The 26,571-nt window shown below is 41.3% G+C and overlaps 1 protein-coding gene across 6 annotated transcripts in view; it reads left to right on the top strand.

Annotated features, from left to right (window-relative positions):
- The window catches only part of Sos2 (SOS Ras/Rho guanine nucleotide exchange factor 2), a 113,109-nt gene that overhangs the window by 42,721 nt on the left and 43,817 nt on the right, over nt 1–26,571 (top strand). For 5 of the 6 annotated variants that reach the window (NM_001135561.1, XM_087554906.1, XM_087554904.1 and 2 more), the window contains 5 exon segments: nt 498–662; nt 8,670–8,876; nt 12,289–12,432; nt 15,984–16,094; nt 20,776–20,874. In NM_001135561.1, coding sequence (NP_001129033.1) covers nt 498–662; nt 8,670–8,876; nt 12,289–12,432; nt 15,984–16,094; nt 20,776–20,874 — 726 coding nt within the window. 6 annotated transcript variants of the gene reach the window in all.

The following is a 26,571-nucleotide window of genomic DNA, read 5'->3' as shown; positions in this document are numbered from 1 at the left end:
TCCTCTTCTTGGTAGATAGATAATTCTAGGATCAACTGTTAATTTTATACCCTATGGCAGGGTTTCCCAACCGTCCTGTGCCCTTTCACACAGTTCCTCATGTTGTGACCCCAGCCATAACATTACTGTAGTTGCCGCTTCACAACTGCAGTTCTGCCATTGTTATGAATTGTAGTACAAATATCAGCTCTCTGATGGTCTTCGGAGACCCTAGAAAGGATCGTTTGACCCCGAGGGGGTCACAGGTTACAAACCACTGTCCTGTGGCAGCCATATACTAAGATATTCTGCTTTTAAATTTTTGTTTATGAGTAAAACATATAAGAAGATTTTTCTTTTTTTGTTCAGTGCTAAAGTATAGTCTCGGGGCCTTGTGTTTGCAGACAAATTCTCGACAGTGAGTCTGAGCTCTGTAGCAGGAGTTTTGAGCATTTAACTGATACGTGGGTGACAATGCTTTTGCTTTGGAATTGAATTATTACTTTTTTTTTAAACAGGAAGTTTTGGGGTATAAAGTGGACTACCATGTATCCCTCTACATTGTGGCTGTATTGGAGTATATCTCAGCAGATATTTTGAAATTGGCTGGTAATTATGTTTTTAATATCCGGCATTATGAAATATCTCAGCAAGACATTAAAGTGTCAATGTGTGCAGATAAGGTAAGTGTTAAAAAGGAGTGACTTTATATGACATTAGTTTTACTCTTTTAAAATTAACTGTGATGAAGTTAGTTTCTTTTTGTAAGTTTTTCAGGACTTTTATATATTAATTTCCCACATTTCACATAGAATAAAAGCTAGTACTAGAAATGCAGTACAAATAGTTCCTTTTGTTGTACTAGGGATCAGAACCAGGGTTCTGCATGTGCCCGATAGAAGTTTCTTTACCTTTATCTATTTTATTTGGGGACTTTTTTAAGAATGGGAATTGTTTTTGCACGTGCACGCACACACACACACACACACACACACACACACACACACACAGAGTGCACATGTATGTGGTGGTTCGTGACAACTTTCTAGCATCCTACCTCTCCACCTACCACATGGGCCTCAGGGTATCAGGCTTGGTAGCATATACCTTTACTTGCTAGATTTCACTGAGTAGCCCAGGCTGGCCTTGAACTCATGGTACAGCTCAGACCACCTTAAAATACTGATTTAGGTCTTGAAGTACTAGAATTATCAGCATGCACCATCCCATTTTGGTTTTTTGTAATACATGAGGACAGTAGATTACCGCTTTCTGTTTTAAAGCCATGGTCTCATGGTGAATCAACAGCCGGCCTGAAACCTGCTTTGTAGACCAGGCTGATCCTGAATTCATAGAGGCTCCCCTGCCTCTGCCTCCCGAGTGTTGGGTTTGAAGTGCTGTGCTTTTATGCTGTGCCATATTTTAGTGAATTTTATAATTCCTGATACTGGAAGACAAAAAGATTACTGGCTTTGCAGAATATGGCGTTTCTCAAGTTCAGCACCAATGGCAGGGGCAGAGCTCTCCTTTCCCATCAGGAGGGTGGAGGTGGCGGGATCCATCCAGATCAGTTGACGAAAGATAGTTTTAAGTATTGTCTATTTTATTCAGTTTTTTCCTTTACTGCTTTTTAATGACAAGGTATCATTGGATAACTCAAGCTGGCCTCAAACTTTCCTAGGCTGGTGTCAAACATGAGATCCTCCTGCCTTTTGAGTGCTGGAATGACCTCTACACACTCCTAAGTCTTTTATTTTTGAAAAGGGAATATGCAGAGTTGTTTCTGGTATTTTAAATGTTAGTAATTTTGAAGAACACGTTTTGCTCTCTTAAGACAGTTTAGTAGGACCCAGCTCATAAGAAAGCTACTGCCCTCTGGCCTCTTCTCCTGACTGCAGATTCATCCTTCTTCCTGTTCATAAGGACTGCTTGAGGAGCATTCAGTCTCCATTTCCTTCTTTCCCCTCCTCCTCCTCCTCCTCTTCCTCCTCCTCCTCCTCTTCTTCCTCCTCCTCATAGTTCTCACCTACTATTGAGCATTGTTTGAAGAACTTGTCCTGAACAAGGGAAGCACAACACTGAAAACGATAGCAGTCCCGCGTTAAAGGAGTCTGTGTTAGTGTGAAATCAAAGTGTCTCAGGAAATAACTCAGTGCAGTGGGATTTAGACTTCATACCAGTAGGTCAGTGGGCAGAGAGAGTAGTCAATACATGAGAGTAGGTGGCTGGGGTTGGGGTACCTGGCCTACTGCACACCAGTGGCTGTCAGCCTTGACTGCTCATTGGACTCACTCGGAAGTTCTAGAGAATACTGAGGCTTGCAGAGGTTTAAATAGCCTGAGTTAGACTTCAAGCCGCATTATGATTTGAAAAAAAAATTTTTTAACTGTAGTTGAGATCTATTATTCTGCACTTTAATTTAAAAACTGAGTTCTTTCACTTCCATTTCATTGTAAAAAATTGTCATTTTTATCTTGACTCCTAAAATCAAGATTACATACATTTTGTTACTTTGAAAGTGACGTAAGTGGATAGGAAAGCTGGCAGTGCAGGACGGAGCGCCCACTGCATGCTGAGTACTGCTGAGAGCAAAGCGTAGGATGCTCTGCTAACAAGAGCATCTCCCACAGGACAGCATGCGGCCGTCAGAGTCCAGCCCCATGCGCAGTGCTGCAGTGTGTGTGTGCTGTGTGTACAGTTGTGACTGCTTTCACCGCTTCCTCTAGGGCAGTCCTGTGTAGCAAAGTGAACTAAATAAGATAGCTAGTCAGTTATCATGTCTCTTTTCTCCTAAAAATTCCTCCTTAACTTTTACGACCTTGACATTTGAGAACCATGGGTCAGTTGTTAATGTAGAATGGTCCTCAGGTTAGAATTTTTCTGGCGTTTGTTTTGTCTAGGACCAGGCTATAGTGTTCAGGGATTCATGGACGTCCACTCTGTTCTCCTGGATCTGCTATGCAGCGCACAGCACAGCATGTCTCACTGGTGATGCTGCCCTCTACTCCTCTCTTCTAGTCACCGTTTCTCCTTCTGTAATTACCAGATGTTTTGTGAGTTATTTCGAGGCTGTCTATTATTCATTGTGCTTTAAGTTTATTCATTCGTTCAATTAAATATGGATTTACAGTGGGCTATAGTTGTTTAGAGATTCAAGTTATCTCAGGTTTGGTCAGGTCAGGTGAAAACTCCAATTTTACTTCTTTATTTCTCTCTCTCTCTCTTTCTTTCTTTCTTTCTTTCCTTCTTTCTTTCTTCCTTCCTTCCTTCCTCCCTTCCTTCCTTCCTTCCTTGCTTCCTTCCTTTCTTTCATAGTTGAGACTTTGTACCTTTTGGCCTTCATCTCTCATTTACCTCCCCAGACTCTGGACTCTGCTTCTGTAAACATGATTGTTTTAAGTGTGTATGCTCTGTCTTTCGGAAGCACTGTATTTCAGCAGTGGAAGGTCTATGTCCATCTTGTTCAATATGGCATGCTCAAAGCTTAGAATTAGTTGTTTCTCTAAAACAACAACAATAACAACCCCCAAAACTTTAGTTCCTTTGCAGTAGAGAACGCTGTTTAGAAACCCAAGATGTGAGCACTAGAGGAGCTCAGTGCTGTTGGAGGCACACCATCACATACATACACACACACACACACACACACACACACACACACACACACACACACACACACACACGTTTCTCAGCTCTGTAATCCAGTCTATAAGATTTCACTTTAGTCTTCCCTTTTCACATATGCAGATACCTTCTTTGGCATTGAAGAATCCGGCTCTATTTTTCTTAATGTGGTTATCAGTCTCTCCCCTTCCACTACTGTGGCAGGCACCATCCCTGTACTCACTCAGACCCTCAGTGTTATGTGTCAAGTTGCCCTCTGATAGGAATAACCTCTACTCTAGTTATTGTGTTCTCCAACATCACCATGCACTCCCCCCTCCCTCCCTTCCCCCTGTCTCTAAGATTCATATATTAATTGTATTTGGGTGTACCTGTGAGTTTATAAGTACCAAGTGCATGCAGTGTCTACAGAGGGCAGGCCGCTTTGGGTCCCCTGGAACTGATAAGGTTAGTTGTGAACTCCCTGATGTGAGTGCTGGGAACTAAAACCAGGTCCTCTACCAGAGCAGAAAGCACCTTCACCTGAGTCCTCTCTCCAGCAGCTGCCCCAAAGCACTTCTTAGAGACCCCTGGCCCAGCGTCCTGAACTGACCCACCCCAATCTCTCACCCTGCACCTTGCAGGGATTCCTGCCTTAGCCCACCCTCTTCCCACAGTGGCCTTAGACAGACTGAGAGACTGTGACTCCCCACTGAGCCCTCTCCCCAGCCCCTGTACTGACTTACACTGAAAGGCAAAACCTAGATGTGGCTTTACCAGCACTGACTGTAAGCATGGCCAGCTCCCCACCGTACAGGCCCTTCCCTCTGTTACAGTCTAGCCTAATGTTTTAGTCTGTGGTCACCATGCTTACGCGAGTTTGCAGACACCTGAACTCCTACGACTTTTCTAAGTGAGAAACTCTCCTGCGTTTGATTTCTTCAACTCATGCTATGGATTTTAACATTTGTTAGCATAACTCAAGTTTAACCACAAAAAATTTCATATTGTTTTTAAAGTTATCACAATCAAGATACTCTAAAAAATCGAGTCCTGGCATTCGTTTTAGAAATCCTATCCAGCCTTCAAAAGTATAGATGATACTGAGAAACTTTTTTAAGTTGAAATTGCCCAATAAAAGTATTAAAAGAGTAACATAAGGACATCCATCTAGGTTTAAAACATACCACTTTTCTTCTGGTGTTTTATTGCGTGTCTAGTTCAAGATCAGTATGTACGGTGAAGAGTCAGCCAAAAACTGGGTATGATGAAGCACACCTATAATATTAACACTCAGGGGCTGGAGACAGGAGGATTGCTGCAAGTGTGAGGACAGCCTAGTGTCCAAAGTGAATTCTCAGCTAACTCCATGTTGCACTTTAGTACTCTGTTTCAGAACGATAAAACAGCAAACCCCAAGAACCCACAAGAGCTGGACAGCAACTGTTGTAGGCTCTCTTGCAAATGCTCATTTTTACCCCGTATCAAAAATAGCCATAAACAAATGAGCGTGGGCCGTGTGCCAGTAACCCTCATGCAAGGAGAGAGGTGGGATTTGGCGTGTGCACTGGAGTTTGCTGATCCCGGTTTCGGACTTCCTTTTCACGGTCTCCTGTTTGTCACAAGAGACAGTCATGTGTTTAGCTAAACATGCAGATGACTGTATTTGTGATCCAGTGATGGGGTGAATTAATGAGTGTTCGACATGATATGCTCTGTAAGTCTAAACTGCTTTCAAGAGCTCACAAAACATGTTTTTAATAAACATTTGGAAAATCAATTAAGATGTTTAATTTGCTAGACAAAGAAAATGAGAACATAATTTTACATTTAAAAAATAAAAGCAGTATTTGAGTGTTACAAAGTGTTCTGCACACCAGATTACTAAGAGCAGTCATATCACAGGAAAGAAGGTAGAACTCAACTTTAGTCAGAACTGTCACTACTGAGAGAAAGGTTTAAAACCAGAGAGTGAACGTATGCTAAGGGAGATCACTGCTTCAGAGGGGAGAAGGAGGGGCTTCTCCGGAGAAGTTTAATTTGTCAGGCCTAATAGTAGGAATCAGATCTCTGTCTTGTCCCTGCACAGTAATATTGTGTCTGTTCAAACCCCCCCTCTCCCTGTCTGTCTGTCTGTCTGTCTGTCTGTCTATCTATCTATCTATCTATCTATCTATCTATCTATCTGTTGTCCGTCCATCCATCCATCATTTCTTTGCTTGCAGTACTAGGAACTGAACCAGCACACACTAAGCAAGCTCGGCAGCAGTCACGTCACCAGCCCTTTTTATTTTATTTTGATATAAGGTCTAACTGAAATTCTCGAATTAGCTTCATGTTTGTCTTGGAAGTAGCTGAGTTGCAAGACTGTCGTCACACCCCGCTTGGCTTTGCTCATTTGTTCTTGTTTGGAACATGACGTCACAAACGCCTTGTATTGTGCTGGATTGTTTGGTTGTTGTCGTTGGGGGCTGGGCAGGGTTTCCTTCCTGGCTATCCTGAAACTGACTTCATAGATCTGGTTGGCTGAGAGCTCAGAGGTCTGCCTGTGTGCCTCCCAAGTGCTGGGATCAAAGCGTGCACCATCACTGCTTAGCTACTGTGCTGTGTTTAGTTCCTTCAGTCATTGGGTTTTAGAATTCATTCCACTCTAATCGCTTATAACATTTACACATGTACAAACCCTTCAAACAAACACTTTTTGTGCATGGTTTTTAATCCTTAGATAGCTAATTAGGGAAGACATGAGCAGAAATTTCAGTGTAAATTGGGCGATTCTGTGGTGCAAGCCAGCCTTGCCGGTGAGCTCACAGCAGCCTTTCTTCTTTTTACGTTGATCCTTTCAAGGACAGTATTTTGTAACATTAACAGAAAACTGAGAAAAGAACTAATATAACACAATACCAAACTCCTAAGTTTAAGGGGTCAGGCAAGCAGGCGTTGCATAGAAGATAGAAGATTGGTAGTAAGCAGCAGGAGTCAGGAGACTCTGAAAAGCTGTATGAGGCTTTCATTTGTGCTAAGTGATGGAGAATGGGTGGGTTGACTGTGTGAGAAAGACAGTTTAGACAGGAATGCAGAGTTGACCAGATTGAGAAGGATTATGAGTTAGGAGTCAGCAGGAGTGGGGAATTATACCAGGTTTATTGGTAAGTTGGTGGTGTAAGTTGAAAGCCATAACAAATTAAAGATCTGAAAATCTCACATTAAAAAAAAAAATCTAGGGTTGGGGATTTAGCTCAGTGGTGGAGCGCTTGCCTAGGAAGCGCAAGGCCCTGGGTTTGATCCCCAGCTCCGAAAAAAAAAAAGAACCAAAAAAAAAAAAATCTAGATTTCAGACTTTGTTCAAAAAGAAAATACTTGGTATTGACCAGTAAACTTTCATCTTTGCGTATGTATGTACGTACCTTCCAGTTTGCCCTGAGCTTTGTTGTTTCTCATATAAGAAACACTATGTAACATCTGCCTGCCCCTTTAACACTTAAACTTGGAGCTTGGTGTCGTGCTGTGTTATTCCTTCTCAGTTTTCTGTTAATGTTACAAAATACCATCCTTGAGAAGAATGTGAAAAGAAGAAAGGCTGCTGTGGGCCCCGCCCGCATCTGACAGGACTTTCTTTTCAAGGGTATACCTTTCTTCTTTTCCCCTGAACGCTTAAAAAAATAAAGTTGTTTAGTGTTTATATATGTAATTCATGTGGCGGTGTGAGGACCTGTGGAAGTTGGCTCTTCTTCCTCCGTGAGATCCTGGGGACCAGACTCATGTTGTCAGGCTTGACAGCCAGCATCCTGCTGACAGCCATCTGCCAGCTCTTTTCCCTTTAAAAAAGGAGAATATATTTATTTTTATGTATGCGAGCATTTTTTCTGCTTGTATGTATGTGCTTGGTGCCTATAAAGGTGAAAGGATGGCTTAGGAGTCTCTGGAACTGAAATGCACCTTGATCATTTGCACCTCCGACCCCCACAGGAACCCCAGCTCCTCCATCCCTTTGCTTCAGGTATCCCCAGTGTGTCCCCTCCCCACTCATCTTTCTTGAACTCTGTTTTAGAAATAGCTTTTATTTGTGCGTGTGTGTGTACACGTGCACCATGTGTGCACGGTGCCCAGTGGCTAAAGGGCATCAGATCCTTTGGAGCTGGTGTTACAGGTGGTTGTGAGCCACTTGGTGTTGGTGCTAGGAATTGGACCTGGGTCTTCTGCAAAAACAGTAAGCATTCCTAACCACTGAGCCATTAATAGCCCTTTCCCGAACTTTTAGCTGTACTCTTCAATCAGTTTTGAATATATAATTAACTAGGTTCAATTAAAAAAAACCTTTGAAGTATATCGTCACCTTATTTCCATTGCTTTTGGCTGACACTTGCACACTGTGTGCACACCTGTACACACAATACTCATGCACAAAGAAATAATGACCAAAAGGTGTTTGTTTAGTACAGATGTAAGTTTTATAAAAAGTCTTTCTGAGGCAGTGTTGCATGAGAGCGTTGTGCTTTAGAAAGCTCCACTGTGCCACAGGCCACCTGCCTTTATAATGGCGCCCCAGTTTCCCTCAGTTCTGCCCAGCTGCATACTGCCTTTTTTGATAACACGTGAAGGAATATTGGATACCAATTACTTGCTAGACATCATCAATCCTTGTATTAGTTGGGTTTTACATTTAAAGACTATGACTTTCATAAAAACAAATACTTGCATGGAATCACAGATGTCTAGGTAGTGGAGCTGTAGTCTTGGTTTATATTGTTCTTCTCTAACAGTGGGCTCCTCTTGCTATTAGATACACCTAGTATGTATGAGACTATTTTGACATTATATGTACATATGTGTGTATATATATATGTGTGTGTGTGTGTGTGTGTGTGTGTGTGTGTGTGTGTGTGTATTCCAGAAATAATGGCTTTACTATAGCCAATTGAACATTTCTCATCCCGACTTCCCCTAGATTTCCTAATATAAATCTGTATATGTAATGTATATTTCTTATTGCTTAATAATATTTTAATTGCAAGTGCTTTGAGACAGCTTTAGATAAAGAAGGAAAATAACTAAATAACTATACATTCCTGATTTGTACTTCCCAGGTTTTGATGGACATGTTTGACCAGGATGACGATATAGGCTTGGTTTCTCTCTGTGAAGAGGAACCTTGTTCTTCTGGTGAGCTAAACTATTATGACCTTGTTAGAACTGAAATCGCAGAAGAAAGACAGTATCTACGGGAACTGAATATGATCATTAAAGTATTCCGGGAAGCCTTTCTTTCAGACAAAAAGTTGTTCAAGTCTTCTGTAAGTACTTTGGGTACTTTAAATTCTGTGCATATCCCTCAACAAATAGCAGGCTAAAATTCATATTAGTGTGTTATTTTCCTCACTACCATATAAAAGTGTTCTTTTATGTATCTCTGAGCTTTAAAACCATCCAAATTGTTATATAGATAAAAGTGAAATGCCAAGAAACTCAAGAGGCGGGGTTTTCACTGGAATATTTTCTGCTGCACAGTATCAGGCTAGTCAGATGTAACGAGACCCAGTCCTTCGTCTGGAATGACGAAGAAAATGGTCTAGAGAGGCCTTTGCTCCCTGCCTTCTGGTGGTACTCTAAGGCAGCTTCTACAGTGGACATTTAACGATTGTGTTGTGATGGTGGTGGTGGTTCATTTTTGAGACAGGGCCTTACTGAGTAGCTCTGGCTGGCCTGGAACTTACTATGTAGTCCAGACCAACCTTGAACTTCTGACTTTATAGTGCGGATAATAAAGCTGTGTGTCACCAAGCTCAGCTAACTGAGGATTTTGTTTCAAAATTTTAAAAATTATTTGTTTTATGCATGAGAGTGTTTTGGCACATGTTACTATGAAGGAAAGAAGACACTGAGTCCCCTGAAACTGAAGTTATAGATGGTTGTGAGCGGCCATGTAGGTGCTGAGAAATGAACCTGATTCCCCAGAAGAGCAGCTGGTTCTTTTCATCACTGGGCCCTCTTTCCAGCCCCAGCAGCAGGAAATTTACAAGAAAACATTTTATAAGAACTCCAAGAGAAGACTCAAAAGCAGTGGTCCTCTGTTTGCAGACAGGATGGGGATGGGATGAGTGGCCTGGATTCAAACTTCCTTGGCCTTCTTTTCCCCTTAGCATTTAAAGCCAGTCCCTCAGGTGTGAATCCTAACGCTGTAGGCACAGAATTCAGGATTCAGAGGCACAAGGATTGGGAGTTGCAGGCCTGCCTAGGCTACAGAGTGAAATACTGTCTCAAAGTAAACAAATAAAATCCAGCTACAGAAACATAGGCTTCCCCCCGACTCCTCACCCCCCTTTAGCAATGGTTTGGTTTTTCTAAGTATGGTTGACCTATATTTTAAAAATATTTAGTCTTTTTTATGCTTCCTAGGATCTTTACCGCAGTAACTTACACAAATAACCAGGCACAGCTACCAGGATGCTTTAGAACTTGCAGCTTTTATTCTTTTCCATAAGAATGATTCAAATTATAATTTAAGGTGTTTTAATTGACCTTTACTTGTTTGTTTTGCATGAATTTTTAGTTTAGTGATGTTGCCAACTCCTGCTGGATATGCTTAACTGTTGTCAGGATTTTTTAAAAGTACCATTCAATTTTGTTTAGCCTACATAAATGTGACACAGATAGGGCAGGTGTTATAGTCTCTGCCTTTCTAGTGTAAAGTAGTTATGTGTTACTTACATTCATTATCACACTTGGGGTTGCATTTGAGTTCTGCTACACTGTAAACTGGTGTTCCATGGCAGTCTGAGAGGAGCAAATGCAGCTGGTTAATGTCCTCTTTGCCTTTCCTGAATCCCACACTCCTTCTCATTGGATTAATGCAGAGTTGATAGACAGTTTCTGCCATACTAAAGGTTTGAAGAAAGTGTTCCTTTTGTCTCTGTCTTTGTATCTCCTATAAACTTTTCCCACATAGAATGCACTGTCCACTGTTAAAGACAGTCTAAGGTCAGAGAATAGTTCTTAGCAAATATTGAAAAAGGAATAAATGACTTAAAATTGATCTGTTACAAGAAATGTGGCCATGGGCAAATTCTCTGGCTCCTTGTGAAACAGGGATGTGGGGGTGCCAGTCCAGTCAGAGTATGAAACCAGAGCTGTAGAGCTGCTGGGAACACTTGCCTTGTAATCCCTGGACCACCAAAGAAGCAAATCAGTAGAATCTAAAAAGAAAACCCGTGTCAAGGGCTTAAATTAATGTCTGAAACCTACTGTCAGAGGTTAATTGTCATTAGCATCTAAGCCTAATCCATGGTCATTCATATAGCATGTTGTAAAGAGGAAAAACTGCTTTTTCTCTAATGTCAAACTCAGCAAACCGTTCTGATATATGTGTCTCCCTGACCCACACACACTAAGAAGCTTTTCAGGGAATAACCCCAGAGTATCCCCTCAATCAATTTAATCCTGATATTCCCCAGGTAGACATCGTGTCCTTTCCTGTAGCTGAAGGGCTCAGGCCCGATAGGCTAGACTTGAAGATCCTATGACCTCCTCCTTGAGTTCAGTTGATCTGTGAGGTGGCTCACAGAACTCAGGGCCATACTTAGGTTGACTGGTTTATTAAGGAACGTTGTATGCGTGCAGGTCAACAGCGATGAAGGGAAGGAGGGGACAGTTACGAGGGTTAGTGCTTCCATGTCTGCCCAGGGAAGCCACGCTGCCGGCACCTCCACATGTGCACAACACAGAAGCTCAGCAGCCTTGTTCAAGAGTCTGTAGGACTTAGACTGCAGTCTCCACCCTACTCAGAAGTCAGCGAGCAGGGAGACCATTCCATCCCTTTAATCCTCACCCTTAGTAACTTTGTTAGCATAAACTCAGGAGTGATCACAGCCTCCGTCATTCAGGGAATTCCCCGTTCTCTAGGAACTCCATCAAAAGAACCAGGACAAAGGCTAAACACACTCAAGTTACACAGTTAGAGCCAAGATTCAGCGTGTAGGTTGGCCATGTTCACAGCCCATTGCATTACAGTAAGTAAGCAGTATGATCTGTGTGTGTCTACAGTGCTAATGACTTAGCCTCAACGTAACGATTCAAGCATGCCAATGTTAGGACATCTTTAGTTCCCTTCAAAATCACAACATGAGCAATAAATTGAACAAACTATATCTAGATTAGGAGTTATTTTCATTCTCATTCCAGCTATTGTCATTAGCTTACGCTTTTAAGACCTTCGTTCTTTCAACATTTTAGCCCATTTCAAAACACAAATGCTAGGATTAGTTTATATAAAGAAATGTTTATGATGCTTGTAGTATAAGATTTGAGAATTATGAATTCAAACTAGAGTTTATATTTTCTAGAATATTTACTGTCTCTGATCTAAGAGATTCTTAAAAATTGCCTTTGTGTTCATGATTCACACACACACACACACACACACACACGGAGGTCAGAGGTCAGCCAGTGGGAATAGGTTCTTTCCTTCACTGTGTGTGTCTGGGGATGGGACTCAGATGACTCTGCTCAAGGGCCACGGCCAGCTCAGCTGTCTTACACCACCTTCCTCTGAGACAGGTTCTGTCCGTGAACCTGGAGCTCGTTTACTCTGCCTGGCTGGCTGGCTCATGAGCAACAGGGATCACAAACGCACACCAGCCCAGCCGGCTTCCATATCATGTAGTAACGTGTAACAGGATTCTCAACCTTGTATTTTTTTTTCTTTTTTAGGAAATTGAAAAGATTTTCAGTAACATTTCAGATATACATGAACTGACTGTGAAACTTTTAGGTTTGATTGAAGACACAGTAGAAATGACAGATGAAAGCAGTCCTCACCCGCTAGCTGGTAGCTGCTTTGAAGATTTAGCAGAGGTGAGCATGCAAAGCCACTTTAAACTGTCCTTTATGCCCTAAAAATTGTGTCAAGGAATTTCATAACAAGTCAGATTCAGTTTTGTTGCCCGTAATGTTAGTAGTGCTGGTGTGTGTAGCTTTGAGCTCAGCACCAGCACTGAGGCTGGCTTTATCGTGTCCCTATGCCAGCTAGCCTTTGTTGTAAAAGCTACACGAAAGCAGTGACATGCAGGAATTACTTAATACTACGTACATTTAAGGTAAAGGGAATAAATTGCTGGTATTATTCTCTAGCTTTGGGGGATTTTAGACTTCATTTTTAAAAGTCAAAAGTTTTTTTCAAAGTAAAATCTCATATAACAAAAGTTATATATGTATATATATATTGTTATCTTAAATATATATATTTAAAAATTGTTCAAAATTAAATATAAAGATGACCACTATTTATCCTTTATATTGTTTATTATATATATATATATATATATATATATATATATATATGGGTATTTTGCCTGCATGTATGGCTATGTACCACATACATGCAGTATCCATGCAGGCCAGAAGAGGGTGCTAGATCCCCTGAGACTGGCGGTACATACAGTTGTGAGCTGCCATGTGGTGATGAGACTTGAACCCAGGTCCTCTGGAAGAGCAGCTAATCCTCTTAACCACTGAGCCATCTCTCCAGGCCTCTATTTATCCTTATATAAATATTCTCTCTGTATTTTATAGAGCTATGTGCTCATTTACAGAAATACTGTTCTCTTGTTTTATGTTTTTCATTCTATCATAGTTTCTTATATATCATTATGCACAAGAATATATATTGTTCTTATATTTCCTCTTCTATGTCCTCATTGGACATCTTCATGTACTCACTGGCTGTTTTCCCCATACAGAAATTGGCTCTTTAAAAGTGTTGCTTTTAGATTTCTTATACAAAAATCACCGACTTCCGTAATCTCTGCCTATATCTTCTGAAAATAGAGATAATTTTTATTATGTCCATCTTGTTACTGAGTATTAGTTTGTCTTTGTTTCTGATTTTCCTGCTGTGTATCCCATTCTAACCTTGAACATTTAGTCTTCCTGTGTCAACCTCCAAAGCATGGTATTATAGGCCTGCCTGAGTTCAGCCTTTGTTCTTAATAACCTATTTTAAATTTGATAGTAATTTATGGTCTCATTAATTTGCTATGCCCTTAAAGGTTCTTCACTTCTAAAAATGTTGTATTATTTCTATTTTGAATTTTGAATATAACATTTGAATGTTGACCACTTTATTAGATTTATTTATTTATTTGTGTACATGTGTGTTTGTGCACGCATGCATGAATGTATGTGTGTGTGCATGTGGAGGCCAGAGAACAATTTGCAAAAGTTGGTTCTCCTTTCTACCCTGTGGGTCCCAGGAACCAGTTTAGTCACTGGGCTTGGTGGAAAGCTCCTTTGTCTGCTGAGCCATCTTACCAACCCCATTTTAATGATTGGTAAATGTGTAGCTCAGTAGTAACTACATTCTTAATATTATATGGTCATAACCACTGTTTATTTCCAAAAATAATTCATCTTGCCAAATAAAAAAAAAGCTTCCCAATAATCAATAATATCAGTGCATGTCAGAGCATCACTCCTCCCTCTCCTATGTCAGCATCACTCCTCCCTCTCTTGTGTCAGAGCTTCACTCCTCCCTCTCCTGTGTCAGCATCACTCCTCCCTCTCCTGTGTCAGAGCATCACTCCTCCCTCTCCTGTGTCAGCATCACTCCTCCCTCTCCTGTGTCAGAGCATCACTCCTCCCTCTCCTATGTTAGCATCACTCCTCCCTCTCCTATGTCAGCATCACTCCTCCCTCTCCTGTGTCAGAGCATCACTCCTCCCTCTCCTATGTCAACATCACTCCTCCCTCTCCTGTGTCAGAGCTTCACTCCTCCCTCTCCTGTGTCAGCATCACTCCTTCCTTTGGATGAGTGACATTAGGACACATGCTCTGCCTAGTTAGAACATCACTAAGCTACAGATCCAAAGTCTAATCTGTTCTGAAATGCAACACTCAGGGCCTGCACTAAGTAATTTGGGTTATCAGGACATTCTGGATTTTTAGATTAGAGAGGCTTAGCTAGTAAGGCCTATGTAAATATTCCAAAACACAAAAAACTCTAAAATCCAAAACATTTTATTCTTGAAGGATTTCTCAGAGGGAGTACCCAGCATGCATCATGTTTGTTATCTCACTTTTAAGAATGCTGTTTAATGCTTGGTGTTTTCAGATCCTGGGGATATATTAAAGTACGAGACACTGGCTTATGTGGTAAATGTTTTAATTTTGAAGAGCAGACAAGTTGCTTTTGATAGGCTCTGCCATTTTAACATTCCTCACAGTGGATGGGGTTCTGTTCTCTCATCATCTGCTAAAGCGTGTTAGTACATGTTTAGTTTCCACTCCATAAAACATAAAACCCCTATGCTTTTTAAAAATGTCTACATCTATTTTATTTATGTCTATGTGTAAGCATATATGTCAGTGCACAAAATCTGTGCCTGGTGGCCGAGGAGGCCAGAAGAGGGTGTAAAATTAAGGAATCTTAAAGAGACTGGCAATACAGATGACTAAAGCACCGTGTGAGTGCTGAGGACCTAACTTTGGTCCTGGAAGAACAGCCGGTGCTCTTAACTTCCAGTCGTCTTCCTGTCCCTAGTTTGGAATCTGAAGGTACAGAAAGGAAATAAATCTCTTAGATCCAACTAAACTTTAGGGTTATTGATCATCCTTAGGTAACTGGAATTTTTATAAGTATGAACATAGGACAGTTTAAGCAGTTTCTGTGTTATTAGTTTACAGCTTATTTACCCTTATAATTTTGAAAACAGCAAATAAGACAATGATTTTGCTTTCTTTAAGAGTATCATTTAGGGGGCTGGAGAGATGGCTCAGTGGTTAAGAGCACTGACTGCTCTTCCAGAGGTCCTGAGTTCAATTCCCAGCAACCACATGGTGGCTCACAACCATCTGTGAAGAGATCTGATGCCCTCTTCTGGTGTCTGAAGACAGCTACACTGTACTTATATATAATAAATGAGTAAATCTTTTTTTTTTTTTTTTTTGGTTCTTTTTTTTTTTTTTTTTTTCCGGAGCTGGGGACCGAACCCAGGGCCTTGCGCTTCCTAGGCAAGCGCTCTACCACTGAGCTAAATCCCCAACCCCGAGTAAATCTTTTAAAAAAAAGAGTATCATTTAATAAATTTATTCCAACCTAGGCAAGTTTGCATTTATAGCTTTCTTTAAATGTTCTAGGGATAAAATATGCATTTTAGTAGTTGGATACCATAAACTCAGACATTTAGTCTTAAGGCCTGTTACTGCTTATCTATTGTTTAAGGTCCATGGTTAATATTTTTAAAAAAATATATCCCCATGTAACCATAACTGTTGTTTTCCTTGAAAAGTAGAGAAAAGTGATAAGACCTAGTTGGAAACATGAACAGGTTATTGCCACTAAGTAATTTGTATTATATCAGTATAAAATGTTTTCCTTAAACCTAACACATTACACTTTTTAATGATAGGAGCAGGCTTTTGACCCCTATGAAACGTTATCACAGGACATTCTTGCTCCAGAGTTTAATGACCACTTCAGCAAGTTGATGGCCAGACCTGCAGTTGCTCTGCACTTTCAGGTAAACTTGAATTCAATGTTGTTATTATTTTTATCATGAAAAAAGTAAATATTTTATTATCTTTCTAAAGAAAGTAGGAAAAATTCTCATCAGTCCTTCAAAACTGTGTGTATGTGCATCTGTATGTTCATGTGTGTAAGTGTGTGTATGTGTGTGCATGTGTGAGAGTGTGTGTGCATGTGTGCAAGTGTGTGTACGTGTATGCAAGTATGAGTGTGCGCCTGTGTGAGAGTGCGTGCATGTGTGCAAGTGTGTGTATGTGTGTGCATGTGTGAGAGTGTGTGCATGTGTGCGTGCCTGTGTGTGTGCCTGTGTGGGTAGGACATAACTTCAGTTGTTGTCCTTTAGGTTCTGTCCACCGTTTTGTTTGAGACAGTCTCTTGCTGGCCTGGAATATACCAAGTAGGCTAGGTTGGCTGGCCAGCAAGGCAGGGACCCACCTCTTCACTCCCAAATCCTGGGGCTGTAAGCACGGGGCATTGTGCCCAGCTTTCTTCACATGGGCGCTGAGGTTTAACTCGAGTCCTGGTGCTTCCAAGGGAAGCAGCCTCTGTCTTGCGTTTTTTAGTTATGTTCTTAATGTGCATCATACACACTTAGTGGCCATGGACTCCGTGACATTTTAGACAGGAATGTACAGAAATGAAGCTGGAAATGTAATTAGTGTCTATAGGAGAAAGATTTGGAGAAATCTCAGAGTAATCTTATCTATAACAGCCATTATTTATCAGTCAAACACTTTAAAGGACGTTTAAGAGACGGCTCAGCTTCAAGAGTGCCTGCTGGTCTTGCAGGGACCTGCAGTTCAATTCCTGGCACCTACATAGGGTGGCTCAGAGCTGTCTGTAACTCCAGCTCCGATGGATCTGACAACCGCTTTTCTAGACTCCATGGGCACCCCCCCCCATAAAAAATGAAATCTTCTTTTCAAAGGAGCTAAATACCTTATAAAAGGGTATGAATTTTTCTTAGGTAAGACGAAAATACAGAGAGTGAGGAGAATCGCAGCCACACTCTGTCCCCATTTACAGCAGGAGCTTCACTGGCACAGTAATGGCTCTTCCTTCATCACAAGGAGCTGTGGCCAGATCTGTGTGCTCCTAGGACAAGCAATGAAGTGCACACACTTTAGAGCACTCAAGCTATTCTTTCTTTTTCACTGTGCAATCAGCCGTCCACATCCAAGTTTTCAGTTCTTCTGTGTCCTAACCAAGTTGCAATGCAACAAATAGTGTTACTGGGACAAACTTACCATGTCTGGAATTTTTTAGTTAAATAGTACATGGTAAGCCCCCTCTTGTCCCTTGGCTCCCATAATGCTCTTTCTCTTAGTTCCTGCCATCACTGATTTCTTTTTAGTCTCCCTGATTGTTGTTCTTGCCCAAGATCTGCTATCAGTTCCTGCTTCAGTGCTCCCAGGCTGGCCTTGGCAACTTCACCCGTGTGTATGTGTTGTTAGTTTCCTAGTTGTGTTTCTAGACCATAATGCTCACACTTTCACATGCGTGCCTGCGTGCGTGCGTGCGTGCGTGCGTGCGTGCGTGCAGGTGTGTGTGTGTGTGTGTGTGTGTGTGTGTGTGTGTGTGTGTGTGTGTGTTCCTAGAGACTCAGAGCCTATCTGCTATGCTAATACTCTACTACTAAGCTATGTCCACAGTCCTTTTTCACTTCTGTGTTTGAGATAGGGTATAACTGTATTGCACAGCACAGGCTGGTCTCAATTTCACGCTCCTTCTATCTTGATCTCCTAAGTAGCCAGGGTTATGGGTATGCACAACCACAACTGACTCAGATCTAACATTAAATCTGAATGACTGCCTTCTCTTTGCCAGCATTAATGTGAATACCCTTCATTAACTTCTAATGTACTATCCTCAGAAATATATCAATGTAGAATAAACTTTTCATTTAGTTCTTAAAAGTTTATTTCAGACTATGATTTCAAATGTCAAGTATAGTTCATATAAACCATAAAGTAAACATCAGCAGCCTTCATCTAAGAACCTGGCACGAAAACACACCGAGAGTGTAGCTCTTGTTTTGTTTTTATTAGGAAGTCTGAGATGTGTTTGCAGTGTGGTGGGAGAGCCTTACTTAATCTCATGTATAAAAGCCCTGGTTTCAATTCCTTGGTCAAAATCAAAACAAATAAAACAAAAAGTTAATAAACACCGGGACATCTTTTTCTGTGAGATTTGAATCTATAGAATCTGAGAAGGGGGTGGTGAGAGGGTTCTAAGGATGAGACCCAGTGCCTTCTGCATACCTAGCAAAATTCTACATCATAGTCCCTAGGATCAGATTTTGTAAGCTATTGCTCCAGGTAACCATGAAATTAAGAGTTAGAGAAGACCATTTGTTTTTAGGTCAAGGTCATTTGTAGTGTATTAACTTTAAAGTATCATTCAGTTGAAGTAGTGTGTCATTAAAAAGAAAACAAAAGACATTGTAGAACTGTGTAGTAAAATCAGGCTTGGTGATTTCAACTCCTGGATTCTCAGCACACAGGAAGCTGAGGTGGGAGAAGTTTGAGGCCAATGTTGGCTGCATAATGAGACCCTGTCTTTAAAACAGCAGAAATCAAAAGCAACTGAGTACAGTATAAGTTAAGAAATGATCTCAGGGGCGTGGGGATGTAGCTCAGTGGTAGAACACATGTCTGTCAGATACAGGCTCTGGACTTGATTACCAGCACCACAGAAGAAAAGAAGCTTTTTAAAAAAATATATTTATTTTATATAAGTATACTATAGCTGTCTTCACACATACCAGAAAAGGGCATTAGATCCCATTACAGATGATTGTGAACCACCATGTGGTTACTGGGAATTGAACTCAGGACCTTCGGAAGAGCAGTCAGTGCTCCCAACCACTGAGCCATCTCTCCAGCCCCAAAAGAAGCTTTGGACTCGGAACTTGTGGTTTGGGTCAATTAATAATTGTATTACCTGTCTCTAATGGTCATTTTACTCATCTTTACAAGGGGGATAGAAATAATATATAAAACCAGGCATAGTGGCACACACCTGTAATCCCAGTAACGCAGGTATATCGATCTCTCTGAGTTCAAGGCCAGTCTGGTCTACATAGTGAGTTCTAGGACAGCCAGATCTATAGAGAAAAAGCCTGTATCAGTGTGTGTATGTGTGTGTGTGCCTTCTGATTATTAAGCAAACTAAAGGATGTGAGCCAACTCAATTGAGTAAAAGCACTTGCTAGCAATCGTGACAACTGAGTATAGTCGCCAGGACCCCTAGGGTGGGCGGAGAAAAGCATCTTCCTCAAGTTGTCCTCTCACCTCCTCCTGCATGATGTGACATGTGTGCAGTACACACGCGCATACACACACACACACACACACACGCACACACACACACGTGCACACGCACACACAGAGTATATATTATAAAGCACTATAATGTCTGGCACATATTATACATTCAGTAAGTATTAGCTCTTGTCATTATCAGAAAAGTCTTTCTACTGAAAATTAGTAGTGCAAAAATTTTAGAATGTACTCAAGTAGCCATTCCACTGTAAGTTAATAGAGTAGGTGGTCTTTGTAGAATGTCTTTAAAATGCCTCTTGGTTCTAACTAGATTACTCAGCTGCCTGACTCAGATCAGTATGCAGCTGAAACAAAACACTACAAATTGGGTAACTAAAAAAGGGTGAAATTTGTGTCTCACTGTCCTGGAGGCTAGGGTTCCAGACTTGTGGCAGAGCATGGCCTGACCAGGCTCCTCCTTGGCTGACCAGGCTCCTCCTTTGGCTAATGAAGGCCTTGTCTAATTTACAGTGCTGCAGGTGTTGGAAGGGGCCAGCGCACTCCCTTAGGCCCTTACCAGGTTACCAGCCCTGTTCTTGAGGGTGGGCCCTCGTAGCCCAATGGTAAAACTAATAAATGGGGTTGGGTTCCAGAGACAAACCATAGCAAATGCTGAAGGGAAACCACGCCAGGCTTCCTGACACCCAGGCTGCTGCTGCTGCTCACTTAGTAAGCAGTCAGCTGTGTCAGGTGAGTTATGGACCAAATATTTCTTATAAACAAACTAAATATGAAATGTATTTACTCACTGGGGAAATACTTTTTAGAGACATAGTAGACAACATCCTTAAATACATTCTATGTAATTATTTGAACTTATAATATTTCCTTTTATTTATCGGCTATTGTTTCTTTTTTAGGCTAGGTTCTAGCTCTTTAGCTCAGGATGGCCTGTTGTGTGCAGCCGTCCTTCCTTGTCTTCCCAGCAGGTGGGATTGTACCTGTATGCTACCTTGACAAGCTCAACTAACAGTAAATAGCTTTTAAAAAATCCTTTAGGGGGGTTGGGGATTTAGCTCAGTGGTAGAGTGCTTGCTTAGCAAGCGCAAGGCCCTGGGTTCAGTCCCCAGCTCCGAAAAAAAGAAAAAAAAAATCCTTTAGGGTGTGAGGAGACCCAGATGGTTAGAAAATCTGTGAACAACATTGTGAAAGTTACTTCATCGTGTAACAGATGCAGAAGTGTGTCTGTTTATCAGGAATGTGCAGGGGACAGGGAGGGAAGACAAGTCCTAGCACTCCACTAGGAAGACCAGTACCCCTTGTCACTATGTCTGTGTCTGGTATTCAAAAGCTGCTGCTCTTTGGCACCGCTGCCATGCCCGTTTCAGAGATGTGCTGTCTTTTGCTTTGCAGTCCATTGCTGACGGCTTTAAGGAGGCTGTTCGATATGTCCTTCCGCGCCTCATGCTGGTGCCGGTGTATCATTGTTGGCATTACTTTGAATTATTAAAGGTAAGACAGAAGCTTCTTAGAACAAGGTCATTAGATGACTAGTAATAGCCTAAAGCCTGTTTTTTTATCTGATAATATTCTTAATATTTTTACTCATAAAAATACAGTGTCCTTGGGCTAGCTAGAGCGCAGTGCTGGAGTGCTTGTTATAACGTGAAGCCCTGGGCTGCTGCCTGGCTGGGTAACAGATGCACAGAGCCCAGAAGGACAGACACATGCTAATCAACTTTTCAAACGCCCCGCCCAGGTCCTGGAGAAACTCTTACAGGTTTTGTCACTCAACACATTATGTCGTAGACAGACACGAGGAAATTTATTTTTGTCAGTTTGTAACATAGATGCTAAATTATCAACCTTAATGGAAGAGTGTTTTCATGGTAAAATTAATTTTTGGAGAGCCACAGTACCAATCTTTGAAAAAAGTATTTAATTTTAGAATTATTTTAAATGTCTTATATTGTTTGACCATTTCATACATGTAAATAGTGTGTCTTGATTAAATTCACACCTCCACCCTTCCCGCTCCCCCGGCTGTTCCCAACACTTCTCTGCCCCCTCTTTCTTTTTACATTTTATTATTTATGAATTTCACATCATGCATCCCAGTCCCACTCATTTCCCCATCTCTTTTTATCTACCCTCTGTCCTTGCAATCTTCCCCCAAAGATGATAATAATAATAATAATAATAATAATAATAATAATAATAATAATAAATCTCATTGTGGAAGCTGCAGTGTATTAGCATGTCATACAGTATACCCTTTTGACTTAACATGTTTACTTTCAAATGTTCATTGCAATGAGCCATGAAATCTATTATTCTGGATCCTTACCAGGGTTCCTCTGAGATGTCCTATTATTGCCCTGTGTCAAGAATGGTCCCTCACACACTCCAGCAGTTCATAGATGGGCAGATGCTGGACTGGGCCAGCGGCCCTGGATCTGGGCCTGGCTGGTAGCTGGGTTGGTCACCTGCCAGTTCTCCTGCACCCACACCATCAGGGTGAGCTCCCCAGCACTGCCCCTGTGAGCTTACCCAGTGCCACAGCTGGCAAGGCCTGGTTCTCCCCAGCTCACCCACACTCCTGCCGCCAGGGCCGGATCAACTGTGCTGCCCAAGTTAGAGGCAGGACCCTCCGGCCTCTCCCCTTTTCATATCCTATCTTTTGTTTTTTTGTTTTTTTGTTTTTTGTTTTTTGTTGTTTTTTTTTTTTTTTTTTTGAGCTGGGGACCGAACCCAGGGCTTTGCGCTTCCTAGGTAAGCGCTCTACCACTGAGCTAAATCCCCAGCCCCCTATCTTTTGTTTTGAACGTACAGAGTATAGTTATTTTTGCCTGTTAGACTACCGACCTATCTTTTATAAGAATTTTATAATTTCATCTGGTTTTATCTTAAAATCATTTTTAAATTTTATTTTTATGCATGTAAGTGTTTTCTTGCATATATGTTTATATACTGCATGTGTGCTTAGTGCTGAGGGAGGCCAGAAGAAGGTCCCTGGAACTGGAGTTCTAGCTGGTCATCAGTAGCACTGTAGGAACTGGCTAGCGACTGAACTAGTCTTTTGCAAGAACAGCGAGTACTCTAAATGTCTGAGCCTGTCTCTGACCTGGAGAAAATTAATTTGAAGTCTTCATGAAATGTAATATTCTTAATTTCTTAGTATGGACTAAGTGAACATGATTCTGTGTGTGTGCATGAAAGACAGGGAAGGATGGAGAGAGAGGGATGGAAGGAAGGAGGGAGGGAGGAAGAATAAAGAATGAGTAAATTGGTCTTGTTTTTTGAGAACAGGATCTCATGTTGTCTAGACTGGCCTTGAACTCATTGTAGCTGAGGATATCTTCGAAGAGCTGAGATTACACTTGTGCTCTATATGCACAGCATAAACAGTGGTTCTCTGTTTTCATTTCCTGACTGGCCCCGAGTCCTAATCACATTGGCCAAGGAGCTTTAGTGATAATTGTAACAGAAGTGGTGTCACAGTGGGTCAGGTCGTCATGGTCAGACTTGTCTTGCTCTTTGTTAGATGCACTGTAGCAATGTGGGCAGGAAATGAGGACGTTACCATGTTACAAAACAGGGGACAACTGTAAACTAACGGTAGCATCGCTAAGACTTTACCTTTGTCGGAATCCAAATAAGCGTCCAGGCTCTTTATGAAGCCCGCAGCCCTTCTCATGTGTACCTGAGTCTTAGTCTTCAGGATGAAACGGATATCATTAGGTTGTTTAACTATTTGTGCACAAAAAAATTATGAACGTCAGGCATTTAATGGGATCTTGAAATACATGTTCTTTAGAAGCTACCAAGCAAATTCTTTGCCTAGATGTCTACAAGACAACTGTGGGAGTAGTATAGCTGTTATTCCAGAATTATTAACTGTGGAGTCAATGGACAAAGTCTAAGCAGGCAATTGAAACCACTAATTTGGGGCCCTAAAGGCAGATACAGAATGGTTAGAAAGCAGAAAGCTGCTTTACTTGAAGAGCAATAAAAAAAAAAAAAAATGGGGAAGAAAATGTCACTGAGCTAGGTGTACTGGAATTGTATTCCCAAAAGGAAAAGTCAGGCGCCTGGGTCCCTGGGGACTGAGGAGGAGTGAGATGGGTAAGGTGCTCATGGCGGGTCTGGGTCCCCAAGGACTGAGGGGGAGTGAGAATGGTGGTTGCCAGAGAAGCTCCATCTTCTCTCCTGCTTTAACTAGGTCTGCTGTTAATGGGAGCAGAGACCTGCCCAAGGTACTAGACATGAGGAGAGCTCTTTCTGGTGAAGTGTTGTAAAGCATCCACGAATGGCCAACAGAATGGCTTCCGTGTCTGATTAATGACGCTGCAAGCTCAGGATCTGCAGTTATAGACACACAGCGACAGTAAGGACAAGTAGGAACACAGGATGGGAGAAGTCGCAGAAAGAGAAAGCTTCAAATCTCAAGAGAGCGGAAGGACTCACAGGAAAGGTTATTCAAAGGCCAGTGACCGCACATTCAAACTCAGTAGTAATCAGAAAATGCACATTAAGATCACAACCATACCCATGCATTAGATTTAAAAGTCTAAGATCAGGCAGAAAAGGCCACATGAACTAACACACATCCTGTTATAATACTGGAAACCATACAACCAGCTTTGGAGAATAGTTTGACATTACAAAATTTGAAAACGTGCACACTATGACATTTTTATGCATAAATATGCACTCTAAAGTAGTGGCTCTCCGCCAGGAGGTTGTGAACCCCTTTGAGGATTGAACTGCCCTTTCACAGAGGTCACCTAAGACTGTTAGAAAACAAAGATATTGCAATACTATTTACAATCATAGCAAAATTACAGTTATGAAGTAGTAATAAAGTTGTTATGGTTGGGGTCACATAACAGGAGGAACTGTATTAAAGGGTCACGGCGTTAAGAAGGTTGAGAACCGCTGCCACATGTGAATATGAAGAGATATGAAAGGGTAAAGGTGCTGCCGTCACACCAGACGATCTGCGTTTGATCCCCTTACCCTGTGCAGGTTCCTCCTCCCCTCCACACACATGCTGTGGCCCCTCTCACATACACACAGAATAAATGCATAAATGTAACAAGATGTTTCAAAAGAGTATTTATCATCTATGATTTCAAACCGCAAAACACTGCCAACCAGAAAAGGATAAACTGTTTAAATAAATCATATTTGAGTGAGTCATCTGGGAAGAGGGAGAGTCAGCTGAAAAAACACCTCTGTCAGATTGGCCTTTGCCTTGCTCTCAATGGCTAAACCATCACTTCAGTACCAATTTTAGGTACTTTAAATAGTTTTTTAAGACTAGATTTTAGATTTTTTCTTAATATATACTTTAGTCTTTATGCAAAAAGTTCACTTCTTAATTTATAAATAACTTGGGGTTGGGGATTTAGCTCAGTGGTAGAGCGCTTGCCTAGCAAGCGCAAGGCCCTGGGTTCGGTCCCCAGCTCCGAAAAAAAAGAAAAGAAAAAAAATATAAATAACTTTATAATTACTATAATCAAATTTATATAAACATAATTCAATATTAATTATTAATAAATAGATAAATAATAAAATTTTGTTTCAAGACAGGGTTTCTCTATGCATTCCTGGCTGTCCCAGAACTCATTCTGTAGACCAGGCTATCCTGGAACTCAGGGATCCACTGGCCTCTGCCTCCCTAGTGCTGAGATTAAAGGTGTGCTCATACGCACCTTCATACACCACTGTTCAACATGTATATCCTTTATTATAAAGGATATTGTTTTAGTTAGATTTCTATTGTGGCGATAAAACACTGACCAAAAAGCAACTTGGGGAGGAAGGGGTTTATTTTATTCTGCATTTTCTGATAGCAGTTCATGACTGAGAGGATTAGGGCAGGCGCTTACAGCAGGAACTGAAGTGGAGGCCACAGAGGAGTTAGTGCACTGGCTTGCTCCCTGGGTCTTGCTCAGCCTGCTCCAAGATGGCACCACCCACAGTAGGCTGAGCCCTAGCTCCGCAATCACCAGTCGTGAGAATGTCCCACAGAATTGCCTTTAGGCCAGTCTGACAGACAGAGGTGCTTTTCAGCTGATGTTCCCTCTTCTCGGATGAGTCATTTCAGATACGATTTATTCAAAGTCCGATAACATGCTTTTAGTCCTTGGACTTTTCCTTGAAATTTTTCAATAGAATAAAAGTTCTTTTCAAGAGGTCTATAAAGCTTACTATTAAGATACCCTATTAATGACTTGCTGAGATTCACTGAGAAAGATTAACTAGTACAGAGTTTCCTTAGGTGATAGTTTTAACCTTCTAGTTTGATACCCGAATGAACTCCCTCCACCTAGTTCATCAGGTAACAGAACCAAGTGCAGCACAGTGCGGCGTTTGATGAGCTGCAGCTACCCAGGCATCGGCTCATTAGCGCCGAGGTGAGGAGGAGCGCCACCCACTGCGTGTGAGTGTGGACTGTTTGTTGGTTTGTTTTAACTTATCACCAGACTCAGGCATGGACCAATGTTTTGTATAGTTCAGGCTGCTCTCAGTGTAGAGAGGCAGCATCGTGTCATGGCAAAGAACACATTTTAAGTTAGAGCTCCTGGGCTTGAGTTAGTTTGCTGTCCACACTGGACAAATGACCTAACTTTCCTGTGCACTTTGCCTCGCCCGCACATGCGAGTTATGACAGTGCACATCGCACTGAGCAAGCAAAAAAAAGGGCATGCACAGCACAGAGAAGTAAAATATTCAGTTATTATATAAACACAATTTAAATATCATACGCTCACAGCCCTGATTACTTTTGACAACTGTCTATTGGTACTTAACCAAATTATACTACAAATATATACTACAAATTATAAAATGGGAAAAACGTATCTCTAGGCTTAAGGACTTTATAATTTAGTAAAGAACATGGATATCAAAATAATTAGCATATAAGTGCTTAATAAACATGTGTTGATAAACATAAGAAAATGTGATACATATATAAACATAAGAAAATGTGATACATATATAGTCACACAATAATTCTTTCCTCAACCATGAATAAAAGTGAAATTATGATATTTATAGGAAAATAGAGTTGGAAGTTACTAACCCATACTTAGGTACCATATTTTCTCTCACATGTCAATGTTAAATATTAATTTTAATATATGCAGGGGTGAGGCATGGATATATCATTAAAGTGGCTCCTGAAAGGGGGAAAGGAGA

This window comes from Rattus norvegicus, chromosome 6 (assembly GCF_021556685.1).
Source record: "Rattus norvegicus strain SHRSP/BbbUtx chromosome 6, alternate assembly SHRSP_T2T, whole genome shotgun sequence".
Lineage (NCBI taxonomy): Eukaryota > Metazoa > Chordata > Mammalia > Rodentia > Muridae > Rattus > Rattus norvegicus.
This window is presented reverse-complemented; position numbering and strand designations above follow the sequence as displayed.